The sequence below is a fragment of the Pseudozyma hubeiensis genome (assembly GCF_000403515.1).
Source record: "Pseudozyma hubeiensis SY62 DNA, scaffold: PHS46, whole genome shotgun sequence".
NCBI classification, from domain to species: Eukaryota; Fungi; Basidiomycota; class Ustilaginomycetes; order Ustilaginales; family Ustilaginaceae; genus Pseudozyma; species Pseudozyma hubeiensis.
This window is the reverse complement of record NW_012133828.1, coordinates 1-11,968: the sequence shown is the minus strand read 5'-3', so window position 1 is coordinate 11,968 and position 11,968 is coordinate 1. Positions and strand designations below refer to the sequence as shown.

General features: G+C 55.6%; 7 protein-coding genes across 7 annotated transcripts; 3 read left to right on the top strand and 4 right to left on the bottom strand.

Annotated features, from left to right (window-relative positions):
- Nucleotides 1-619: 619 nt before the first annotated feature.
- On the top strand, nt 620-1,588 carry PHSY_004954 (transketolase; the record flags this gene model as incomplete). Its single annotated transcript, XM_012335566.1, has 2 exons — nt 620-779; nt 885-1,588. The coding sequence occupies 2 exons, from the start codon at nt 620-622 to the stop codon at nt 1,586-1,588; spliced, it is 864 nt and encodes a 287-aa protein (XP_012190956.1).
- A 228-nt stretch (nt 1,589-1,816) lies between these two features.
- Nucleotides 1,817-4,138, bottom strand: PHSY_004953 (hypothetical protein; the record flags this gene model as incomplete). The annotated part of the gene is made up of 1 exon (XM_012335565.1): nt 1,817-4,138. The coding sequence occupies one exon, from the start codon at nt 4,136-4,138 to the stop codon at nt 1,817-1,819; it is 2,322 nt and encodes a 773-aa protein (XP_012190955.1).
- A 366-nt stretch (nt 4,139-4,504) lies between these two features.
- Nucleotides 4,505-5,501, bottom strand: PHSY_004952 (hypothetical protein; the record flags this gene model as incomplete). The annotated part of the gene is made up of 2 exons (XM_012335564.1): nt 4,505-4,624; nt 5,106-5,501. The coding sequence occupies 2 exons, from the start codon at nt 5,499-5,501 to the stop codon at nt 4,505-4,507; spliced, it is 516 nt and encodes a 171-aa protein (XP_012190954.1).
- A 91-nt stretch (nt 5,502-5,592) lies between these two features.
- PHSY_004951 (hypothetical protein) lies at nt 5,593-5,898 on the top strand (the record flags this gene model as incomplete). Its single annotated transcript, XM_012335563.1, has 1 exon — nt 5,593-5,898. One exon carries the CDS (start codon nt 5,593-5,595, stop codon nt 5,896-5,898), a length of 306 nt encoding a protein of 101 aa, XP_012190953.1.
- A 43-nt stretch (nt 5,899-5,941) lies between these two features.
- On the bottom strand, nt 5,942-6,202 carry PHSY_004950 (inositol-1,4,5-trisphosphate 5-phosphatase 1; the record flags this gene model as incomplete). The annotated part of the gene is made up of 1 exon (XM_012335562.1): nt 5,942-6,202. The coding sequence occupies one exon, from the start codon at nt 6,200-6,202 to the stop codon at nt 5,942-5,944; it is 261 nt and encodes an 86-aa protein (XP_012190952.1).
- Nucleotides 6,203-7,810: 1,608 nt separating this feature from the next.
- On the top strand, nt 7,811-9,836 carry PHSY_004949 (hypothetical protein; the record flags this gene model as incomplete). The annotated part of the gene is made up of 2 exons (XM_012335561.1): nt 7,811-8,190; nt 8,336-9,836. 2 exons carry the CDS (start codon nt 7,811-7,813, stop codon nt 9,834-9,836), a joined length of 1,881 nt encoding a protein of 626 aa, XP_012190951.1.
- A 773-nt stretch (nt 9,837-10,609) lies between these two features.
- Nucleotides 10,610-11,731, bottom strand: PHSY_004948 (glycosyltransferase; the record flags this gene model as incomplete). Its single annotated transcript, XM_012335560.1, has 1 exon — nt 10,610-11,731. One exon carries the CDS (start codon nt 11,729-11,731, stop codon nt 10,610-10,612), a length of 1,122 nt encoding a protein of 373 aa, XP_012190950.1.
- Between the last annotated feature and the right edge of the window lie 237 nt (nt 11,732-11,968).

The window sequence follows — 11,968 nt, the reverse complement described above, 5'->3', positions numbered from 1 at the left end:
TTTTTTTTTTTTTCTGGACGAGACCCGACGAAATTCTTCTGACTTGGTCACGCTGACTAATTGTATGTTGAAGAATGCGACTGCATCGATTGATCTCTGACCCGATTTTCCATCGGGACGCGCCATGACATAGCGTTGAGCAGACGCGCACGGAGCTTTCTGCTGAAATTGGCCTCTCCATCTGACGTCTGCACAGTGCGACAGCGTTGGCGTGCATCGTACCATGCAAAAGAGGCGCATTGACAGACCCTTTGACATGACATCGTCCCGCTGCTCTGAGACGTGCAGCTCGTGGCGCCCAAACGTGACTCAACTGAGGCGTCTTGTGGCCGAACAGTCCGGGGCGGTGTCATTCTTTGAGATGAAAGAGGAACCTCCGCAGCTGCTCGCCTGTCAAAGCTCAAGTCCGCTCGTGCTTACCAATCCGACAGCTTCACCTGTGAGTCGGCTTCTGCTTCGCTTGCAGCGTGTGCCCTCCACTCATCGATGTCGATCAACGGTGAAGATACTTTGCGCTGCTGCTTCTGACATCGAGAAAGCCTCTCTCTCCCATACACCCCACCACCATTTCTGAAAGTGCAACGTATTTTCCAGATCCGCTTCAACATCTGCCTCCAACATGATTGTCAATCAGCTGCTTCTCCGCAGGACAGCGGTGCTGTCTTCATCTTCGCGCCGAGCATTCTCGACAACCGCATCCGCGTTCAACTCGACACCCCAGTTTAAGCGCGAGGGCCCTACCGCTCACAAGGGCGACAAGCACAAGTTTGACGATGGTCGTAAGTAGCAAGCCACGCAGTAGTTACTGCAGGCATCGTGGTGAAGTCCAATATCTCCCCTCCTGACACCACACTTGAATGAATTCCCCATGCTATCGTTCGCAGGCGACGACCCTCACTACCCAGGCGTGCAGCAAAAGAACAAAGCCATGAACGATCCATACCCCAATCGTCCCAACGCAGACCGCCAGGACCCCGAGCCCGAATCGCCCAAGGGCCACGAAGGCGCCTTTGCGGACCACCGCGGTCGAGGCAGCCGCGCAGACGGCGAGCACCTCACCGGGTCCGAGGAGGCTGCCGAGACACGCACCGCGGACCGCGTTGGTCAGTTGGCCAAGAACGCAGCAAAATCCGTCTTTGGTTCTTCCGACAAGCGCTCTTTCTCCACCTCGAGCCGCAACTTGGCCGAGGAGCCTACCCAGGTCAACCGTAACACCCCAGCCACCACGCCCAAGGGCAGCCTCAACGAGCATCCAGGCTACACCACAGGCGATGCTCCCATCGACTCTCAGGATCCATCCGAGATGCCCAAGCCTTCAGAGCATGCTATGCCCTCGTCGGCCTCGGGCAACGCCAGCACAAAAGCAGCTGCACCGCATCCAGATGTAAACGCCATGGCTGACGGGGCCAACCAACCAGGAGGAGGCGTCGATGCGATCCATCCCGAGGACCGAACACAAAATTCTTGGGGTGCAAATGCGAGGTCGGCCCAGTTCAATCCAGAGGAGGGAAAGAGACAGCCTCTGCAACATGGTGGCAGTCATGAGGGAGGCTTCAAGGGCCAGCCCGGCGGAAAGTCTCGCACCTGAGCTTCGACTTCCGTCCTCCTTCATGATTGCATAAATCTCACCTCGGTCTTCATTTCTTTGTCACAGCTCAGCTCAGCTCAAAACATCACATTCCTGGAACCAGTCGGCAGAGAGAATGAGACCCAGCATTGATTGCTCCGCCACTTAGCTTCGATTGAGAGATTTGTTCGATTGTGATCGGGTATATGACAGGAATATCAGTAGCCATGATGGCTATGATGGATAGGTTCATGCGTCGTAGGAAGGCGGATGCGGCGAAGTGCCGTATGCGGGTGGACGATGATCTTCGCTTTGAGCACTGGCGTGCTGTACGGAGAGGCTACGTTGCACTTGTGAAAGATCTTGTCGGTCTTCAATCTGATCGTTGGAAGCGGCGCCGTGATCGATGGACAGACCGCCACTGCTGGCATGCTGTCGTACAGCTTGGTCGAACGGGGGCGCTGGATCAGCGTGACTGCTTCCGTCAATGTATGGCGGAGGTTCGTGATGCGAGACACTCTCGGGATGACTTGAAAGCGGAGTCTGGGAGCCGGACATGACTGCCTCGTAGGATGGATGTGCCTCACAATCTGCTCCAGCGTTGGGACCAGGCTTCGTAGTCCTCTGTGACTGATCGACAGCGTGTTGAAGGGAGGGTTGAGAATCAGTGCGATCTGACAGCACCATCGCAGCACTTTCGGAGGCCAAGGACGCCTCCGCGTAGGGTGACAGCGTATCCTCGGTGTTCGCATGAGTACCGTCGATTGGGGGAGGCGGCGGGAATGTGTCATCGGCCGTGCTATCCATCTCGGGGTACTGGTCGGCAGGGTGACGGAGGGGATGACGAGGCATGGCCAATCCTACGCCGTCAACTTCAACCTCGACCTGCAAATCGTTCCGGCTCTCGAGCAGCGAAGGCGGTGGCCCATCATGGTGGGTCGATGGATCGGATACTTCCAAGAATTGGCGAAGCTGCTCCAAACGTTCGGCATGATCCATCGCTTGGTTGCTGGAGCCGGCCACGTTGGATTGGTCAGCAGCTTCCATCAGGTCGTTGAGGCTTCGGCCTACATCCTCGTAGCCGTCGTATTCGTCCTCCATGCCAAAGTCGAGCAATCCGCTAGCATATTCTGGGCTGCGCGAGCTCGATTCGCCGGGCTGTTGGTCGTCGGCAAGCATTCGTGCCTTTTCGGACCGTTTGAGCCGTTCCTTTTCCGAGAGCGTACTGAATCCTCCGAGACTACTGTCGTTCTGATTCTCCAGTGCGCCAGCAGCCCCGGGAAGAATCCGGACGGCTCTACGAAGAAGGATATCTCTGCGTTCGCCGCGACCGCCGAGAATACCGATCTTGATGCGAACCTCGAAGCTGATCTTGTGCATCAGTGTCTCTTGGCTGATACTTTCGCATCCACCGCCTCCGCCACGCCCAAAAACAGGACCAGATACAAGCGCGTCGTGGTCTGGATGCGGATGCGGCATGTTGGCACGATCGAAGGGCGGATGCAGCGTTAGACGAAGCAGCACGGGACGCTGAGAATGGAAGCGGCAGAGCTTACCGCTGTGGGCAAGCAATGCTTGATGTACGTCCGGATCTGTACCTAGCTCTTGCACTGCAGCACGGTCAGTCAAGACGGTCTTTGCTCTGGCGCCGTCATCCGTTTCTTGACCGCTGGGGCGCTTGACATGTATGATGCGAATCAGATCCGCCTCGACTGCTCGTAGCTTGAGACCTTTCTCGGTGACGTTCGTAGGATCTGGAGGGGGAATGCGAACACGGATGTCGATTGGTTCTGCGCGCCGAAAGATGGTGCGATTGATCTGGGCGTAGACTAACGTTGGCGCCTGCTCGACCCAGTTGTGTGGCTGGAGAGTGTACTTCTGCTCTGTGGCGGCAGCGCCGTCCAGTTGATTGAGCTCGACCTCATTGAGTGGACCGGGACGTGTGTAGCGCACGAGATGCACTGGAACGGTTTTTACGGCGTGCGGCAGCTTACCGGCGTCCTCGCTGAACAGCTGAGCGGTGATGGAGTAAGCGAGAGAGCTTTGGCGAAGATGGATGCAGTGAGGCAAGTCTGAAGTGAGCGGGAACGAGAAGGGCATCGTTGAAGGTACTGTAGCAGTGCTGGCATTCGAGCTTGATGCCTCTTTGTCGACATCCCACAGAATTAGCTTGTGCGAGAAGAGTTCGATTAATTGAGGACGCTCCGATCCCTGACTACTTGTTGCGATAGCGCTGGATGCGTTGTTTGGTGATGCGCTATTGCCCGGAGCTCGTTCAACTGCTTGAAGTGTGACGACGCAACGAGTGTACCTGCCCTTTCTTTTGGTCGAAGAATCGAGTTTGACCAGCACATCGCCTTTGAGCCAAGCCTGGAAGCCCTCGAGACCCAGGTAACCGACTTGAAACGAAGTGGAATCGCTGCGAGGTGCAATGTCAAAGAAGCTGCCTGTGTCGTTTCCGGCTGCGCGGGACCCAACGGGTTGGAATGTAGGATCCGTCATAGCTACCTCAGAGGTCAAGGTTACGCTGCTCGCGCCCGCTTCTGAGTAGTCCGGAAGACTCGCATACATTGTTGTTTGTGACAGACCAATTGCCGAGATCGGTGAGATGTGTGAGCCGGGAGCAAGGCTTGCCTGCGCTTGGATGACTGTCGAAAGCTCAAAAGCAGCGGATCGCCGGATCGGGCTGGATGCTCAGGTGCGAGAGACAAAGCTCTCCTTCATTCTGACTACGCCTCTGTTGCCTTGTGAACGGAGAAAGTAGTTTGCTGCGAGGGTGAGTGAAGAGGTAGCAACTCGTCGGAAGGGACCGTTGATGTGGTCTGACGTTGAGCCGTGGTCCTTGGTCACAGGCCTTGCTTGAAGCGAGTGCACGTCGGAAGGTCCAAGCGTGCCTGCTGCGCCAGATTTTTGATGTGGAGTTGGACCCAGTCAAATTCACTCTTTCTCTTTGCCTCGGTTATTTGGCGGGCTGCCGTTGTAGGACCCCTGGCTGGCCATGCGGGTGCTCACGACGCACAGGGTCGACGATCTTGGCACCCTTTTCCTGAGGAAGGCCTGTCTTACGTCAAAACAGAGACTCAGTCACTGCTTGCCGACTGACCTCAGCACGACAGCTAGCTGTCGAAGACCCTGTGTGTGGTGGGGGAACCCGTGCTCAAAACACCAACTCGCAGACAAGATACCGGATCGCAATCTCCCATGACACAGACAGGTGGACCCACGTAATTGATATGCTTTCTGTCCGCTCCGCTATGAATGTCAGTCTTTGGCAGCCGGGAATGGAAAAGGGGGATTGTTGGGGCGAGGGTCCGATTGACGTTCGTGGTCGAAAGGAAACGGGTTCTCTCTGCGTGCTTGTCGGATAAGGTCGTCGAGCCCCCTTTCGGTAACAGCCCTCTACAGCAGGACCATCGCATGTTTGCGGAGACGGAGGAAGAAGGGCGAGCGCGATGAGTGCATGTGCAGCTCGTGTCAGTACTTGGCGACTATCAACGTGGCTTTTCGGCGATTGTCTATGTAGGCATGTGCCACTTACCCTGACACAAGCTTGATATTCGTTGAAGAGCTTGCCGCAATCTCGGTCGTAGCGCTCCATGATGGCACGCTTGCTGGATTCGACGTCGGGTTCCGCTATTGACGACGCCCTCGTCGAGCCCGAAGAGCTGGAGGATGCGTCCGAGAACCAACTCGACCTCTTCTTGCCGCTGTTCGAGGCGGCTGGCTGCGCTGTTCCGCTCCCTGATGCCTCCCCCTGTCGCTGCTGCTCCCGGATCTGGTCGTCGCCGATCGCGAGGTAATCTTTGAACCAAAGGTTGAAGCAAGAGTCGTATCGATGCTTGAGCGGCGTGCACTCTGGTGAGAGCGATGAGATGGAGCCGAGTCCAGCTGCTCCTTTCGCCTGCCACTCCGCATCGTCGACTTGCGCGACCATCGGTGCGCCTGAGCCGGTGGTGGCGGTCGATGCCGGACTTGACGACGAGCCGGTCGCTTCCGGTGATTGCTCCTTACCCCTCGAGAAGAACATGGTAGATCAAGACGTACTAGAAAAGCTCGGTCGCTACAGGGAAGATCACTGTCGATGCCAGACGCACGAAGTCAAGGAGGACGAGGAAAGCTGCAGCTCACGTCGAAACTTCCACACTTTCACAGAAGCGCGAACAAAAGTGGGGTCATGCACCATCCATCATCTCGCTGCTCGAAATCGACCCTTTACTGTTAGATTCGCTCGACACCTTATGCTTTCACAGAGTCGCTCTAACATAAGCTTCGCCAATGTCAAAGCTGCGAACATCGTTCACACCATCCGCACGTACGAGGAGGTCGTTTGAGGTCAGCATTCGGTTCAATTGATGGAACTTGGAACTGAATCCATTACGAAAGATTCTCAAGCTTCTGAGAAAACACAAGACCAGACCCAAGATCGCGGTAGACACGACGAACCGTGAACTTGATCCGAGTTTTCAGCCTATGGATCCGGAAGAGAGAAAACGAAAACATCAACCTTGTCAGCTCGATGGTCACGACGATCTCTAGTGGTTTCTGTCGCGGTAGCAGCGCGGGAGCGTGGACGAATGAGATCGGCACAGCGCGCGTCACCGACAACGACGCAGCCGTCCGGTCCGGTGGGCGCATCGCCGGCTTTGGGATCCATCATATAGGAGCGAAAGACGTTTTAGATGATGGGGTTCTCCGCAATGAGCCTTGCGAGCTCTCGGATTGAACTATGCTGTGCTTGGATATAATCCTGTGGAATCCCTCCCTGGCGATGCGAAGGTAGCGCTTGCCGCTCGATGCTTGTCGCTCGACGCCCGACGCTCGCCGCTGTGCCGAGTGCTCCACCGTGCCAGACCTGCTCTACATCTCGTGTCGAAGGTGTTGAAGGAGTGAGCAGAGTGAAACTTACCTTCTCAAATAGACAGGGCGACACCGCTCTGCCAGGAAGATGAGACCGAGCGGCGGCTAGAACCCTCGACCGACCTCGATGTGGTTACGAAGAAAGTTGCGATGAACATCGCAGCAAAGAATTCCACTCTACTCTTTTTCTCCAATTCGAAGCTTCTCGCTTATTTTTCTTTTTTTGGGATGGGCCGCAGCTGATCGAGATTGATTTTGGTATCGACCCGATCTTCAATCAAGAAATTCTTTGTCGTTCGCCGTCTCCAAGCATCACGTCCAATTCTGCCAGCCCATTCGCGCGCCTTCGTGAAGGCGACCCGCACTCCGAGCTCTTGTACGAAGCCTGATTGCGGCCAGTGCGGCAAATGCTCGCAGCCTCAGGCCGGCGAATGCTCTGCATGTACCTCGGTCCGTTTGGGTTTCAGACGCCATACGGCTAACTGTAGGAACGAAATGACGTTTGACGTGCGTCTCTGTATTTCGCACGCGATCTGCAACACGCGTGTCTGGGCGCACCTGCACGGCGGAATTACCCTTGAATGGCGTTATTCGACGCATACTGTATGCGAGAGAAAACCACCGGACGCAAAGCGACAGTAACACGGAACCTCTCGCCACAGCGGCGGATCCGTCAATTGGTATGCCACCGATGAGCACGCTATCACCGCATTCGCTTCAAATCCATCAACCCTGGTTGGCTCTTCAGCCGAAGCAGCCTAAACGGATTGCCGAGAACCACCTGCTCGTTAAGCGATTTCCTCATAGTGCCCCCGTCGTTTGCAATGCACCCAAAACAATACGCTGCCATGTCATTCTATTCAAAACCTCAAGCTCTGATTGGTCAACCTCAGCGTGGGGTAGCCCAACAACATTCCGAACGATCAACTAGACCCTTTCACCCGTGGGATCGACAGATATAGTGACGAAGCGCGATACTCGCATCGCAGACCTATCGAGTAGTGCGCCCGTCTGTGGCAAACCGTCAACACGTACCCTATCACCTCATCCAGGTCCAATCTTTTTAATCAGCTTCGTCCGTCCAAGCGAGCGAGCTCGGAAAGTTCTGAGCAATCAGCTGTGCGTTCCATTTGCCCATTAGGCTGAAAGCACCGTTCCGACGGGTTGAGTTCCGACGCCGTCTGCACTGTTTGACACAACCGACGGGTTGTCTCATGATCGAAACGCCAACAACCGCCCTCTCCCCCCCCCTTTCCTTTGCTCGCTTCCATCGTCTCTCAGCTAATGAACAAAGAAGACAGTGTCTGCACCATCGTACATGTTTTGCCACCATACTGATCTCTCGCACTGAACTTTGATTGTCAACCCGCTTCCCTGTAGGAATCGATGCGAGTCGGCCGTATGGCGCCATCACGGCCGAACAGCTACCCTGTCGCGGTTCCGCACCGATGCAAGAAACCCGAGGCGACTTCGCTTGGAGAGATTGTCGAGACGGGTTTTGAACTGTATCGAATGGCAGCCGACAGTACTTCAAAAACGTTGCGAGGAACAAGTATTGCGCCATCCTCCTTCACAGGACGAAACAAACAATCACCATGCCGTGTTCGAAGAAGGATGCAAGAAAGCTTAGCAGTCGTACGCCGAAGTAGGCAGTCGTACGTCGAAGAGGGTGCTGCGATGATGCTTGTTTGGATCGTTTCGAATGATTCTCAAAGTGCGCAGCACAAACAGATGGAAGAACTTGACGAAAAGGAGTTGAGCAAAAGGTATAAGAGCAAGCTTCCCTAGACCCAAATCAAGAAGAAAATCGCACCTCATCTCTATCTCTCTCACTCTACAACTCTCCCCCTCACTCCCCCGCCCCAGCATGAGGCTCTCAATCCTCATCCCCACTTTTTCCGTCCTGCTTAGCAGCGTCGCTGCATTCCCCTCCTATGCGGACCTCAGCAAAGCCGACATCTCTGCTGTCCTCGAAAGGGCCGCACAGCTCAACGGGGCCAAGGACCTTCCTGACCTAAGCAAAGTCGACTACTCTGCTTTCCTCGAAAGGTCCGCACAGATCAAAGCTGGCGACGAACTCATCAAGCGTCAGACCCCTAACAGCGGCAACACCGGCTTCGAGCAGCGTACCTTCCATGCTCTCATCAACCCGGCTAGCTTCAAGTACAATGCTCAAGAGCAGCACGTCGACCTGACTTCGGACGAGCACAAGTTCATTCCTCCCGGTCCCAACGATATCCGTGGTCCTTGCCCGGGTCTCAACCTGTTGGCCAACCACGGTTACCTCAACCGTAACGGTGTGACTACGCTGACCCAAGGTATCGATGCCATCAACAAGGTATTCGGTGTAGCCTACGACCTAGCCCTTGCCCTGAACGCCTATGCTGTGGTGTTCAACGGCAACATCCTCGATCTGACATGGTCCATCGGTGGTCCCTACAAGTCCCAAAGTCTCGGAGCTCTTACCGATATTCTCCTCGGCGAACCCGGAGGAATCGATGCTCACAACATCTACGAGGGAGATGCTTCGATCGTCCGACAGGACTACTATGCCCCCGATGCTAACCACGACAACGTTCTGGTCCACCTTCCTTACTTCCAGGACCTTCTCGATCTCGGAAACAATGATCAAACCCCGGGCAAGGACGTGTACACTGCCGAAGTGCTGCTCAAGCACAAATCCAACCGATGGCACCAGTCGGTGGCGACCAACCCGCTATTCTTTAACTCGGCGTTCGGTGGACTCGTCGTCACAACTGCAGCCGAGCGATTTGTTGCTGAGTTTGCGGCTAACAACACGGTAGACGAGAACGGTTACAACAGACTGTACCTCGACGAGAAGAACCTCTTGGCTTTCTTCTCGGTCGAGCGTACCGACCAGGGTCTCAAATACACCCCTGGCAACGAGAGGCTTCTCACTAGCTGGGTCCGACGTCCACTCGGCGCCACCTTTGGTCTTGATGATATCGTCCTGACTCTCCTCAGCGCCGCTGCCATCGATCCCAGCCTGCTCAGTGTCGGTGGTAACGCCGGACAGGTCAACACCTTCACCGGCCTCGATGTAGGCAACCTCACCGGTGGTCTGTACAACTTTGAGACCCTTCTGAAGGATCCCCAGGCCACCGCCTGCTACCTCTACCAGATCGGTATCGAGGAGCTGGTACCCACCCAGGTCAACGTGCTCTACAAGGCCACCGGACAGGCTCTCGACTTTGTCGCTAAGTACCTCACCGCTCCTTGGAAGAACCTGGCCACTGCTGGCGGTAACCCCTGTGACAGCTTCAACTCGAACATTGCCCAGCAGTACAGCAAGTTCCCCGGATCCAAGATCGAGAGGAACGGCCAGACTGGTCTCTTGACCGGCCTCCTCGGTGCCCTCGGCGGAAAGAAGCGTCGCACCGTTCGCTACTGAGACAATCATTGCTCACCACGAGCAAGATGGCTGCTCAAACCACAAAGCTTCCTTTCCAAAACGATTTCCCCTTTTCTGATCCCCTCTGAGTAGAGCCATCGTTCTGGACTCCTCTTTTTCCCCGCCTCCGATGTCTCCCCTTCCTGCTTCGTTTCTACCTGACACACACTCTTTCCTGTCGGCGCTGCTACTTGGCCAATCTTTGTCCTGTCTTGTCGAGAGGGAAGAGGTTGAGTGTTAGCTGATTTGCTCCAGCATCGTCTAAGTCCAAGTTGGTCATAGAATTGCAATGAACAGACACAATTTTCTCTAACACAAATGTGAGCGTCTGAATGTCGGAGCCGACATGACGCCTTTGAGCTCAATTGCGTGGACCTTCCGGCCCGCAGGTTATCGCGACTGACGGCCAGCACCCAGAACCCAGTCCAGAGGAAAGCAGCCTGCATTAGTGACAGAAAAGCATAGACAGAGAGCCAGGCATCCCGAGCATGGAAGGGCGCGGATGGCTGAGTTTCTGACCAGGATTGGAAGAAATATGTTGACTCGAACACTGCCGCCGACGTGATGGCACTGTAGGCATAGCGCACGGACGCGGGCAAGGATGTGTGCTCTGCGTCTTATGAAGATCGGTCGGTGGATCTGGCCATTGCTGGCGGGTCCTGAGCTGACTCAAGTCTTGATGAGCATGTCAGGCATTCATCCTGCGGAATGTTTCAAGCACGAACACGCATCTCGAGCGACGTTGCCGTATGAAGTATTGGGCATGCGATTGATCATTCCAAGCCCGACGATAGATCTCGTGCTTTGCAGCCGCCGGGTAGCAAGAATCGAAACTTGCTTTGTTGGTCCATCAAGCCTCTCGGCAGGTTGGCAGTGTTGTTGGTCTGCATTTCGCCGCTCCAGCGATTCAGCAACTCGCTCCACGTGTATGCTTCCGGCAGCATGTCGAACAGGTCCTTGCCTGTGCAGATCTTGTCGAGGATGATGCTGGGGTGGAGGAGCTGACGCCAGTGTCGGTTGCCGAAGAGACGGTCGCTGTGGCTGTATGACTGCATCTTGAACTGGTAGTCGGAGATGCGGTGGAAGCAAGACGAACAATGCCAGCCAGCGTCGAGGAGGATCTTGTCTGTGACCTTGCCATGGTTGTACCAGGTGCCGATGGGCGTCCAAGAATGTACCTGGGCACGCCATGATTTTGCGGTGGTGGGAAATTCGAACGAGTAGACGTAGGACCGCAGAGACAAGTGCAGGGGCAGAGGCGATTGGCAGGAGGAGAGCAGCTGCACTGCGGCGAGCGAAGGGATCTCGTCCACATCGGACATGAGGATCAGACTGCCATCGGGAGGCTGCACCTGCGAACGCAGTAGCTCGGTGACGTGCTTGCGCTGCTCTCCTTCGATTGCGAAAGGCCCCTCCCCCGGTGCCAACGCTCGACCTGCGATGGTAAAGTATTGAATCTTGTCACGGTACTGCGCATACCTGGCGGCATCAAAGCCAAGTTTTTTGGGCTTGCCCGTGAAGGTGGTGTTGCTTTCGACAATGACAAAAGCGTCTACAGCGTCGTAGAGCTCTTCGAACCGCAGCTCGAGCATCTCAAGCTCGACGCTGAAGATGATCACATCGTACACCTTAGGTCGCTGTGCTGGTAAGTAAGGCGTCCAAGCGTGACGCGCACACGCGGCTGTATCGTTGGCAGGTAGCGACCACGCTGTGTAGTGCTTGATCTCTTCGTGTGGGGTGGTGTCGCCGAACTTGTCCCACAGCGGCCGTGTACTGTAGCTGAGCGTATTGCGGAGGGTTCGATCTCGGCTGAACATGTAAATGACGAACGCGGTGAAGCACAGCAGGCCCACCGAGAGCCACCGGCGACGGAGAGAGCTACAGCTGCGCCTCATCGACTGCAGAGCGGGATGTTCTGCCATGTTTTGGTGAAGAACATACGATCAGATGGAGTGAGAGGCGGAGAAGCCCCACCTGTTGCCGGCACGTGCGGCAATGCCTGTCTTTGCAGAGCCTTGGACCCTTGCTTGTGGCAGGTCTTGGCGTACAGATTGATTCCATCGGAACGGAACGTAGGGTTAGGGTTAGGGTTAGGGTTAGGGTTAGGGTTAGGGTTAGGGTTAGGGTTAGGG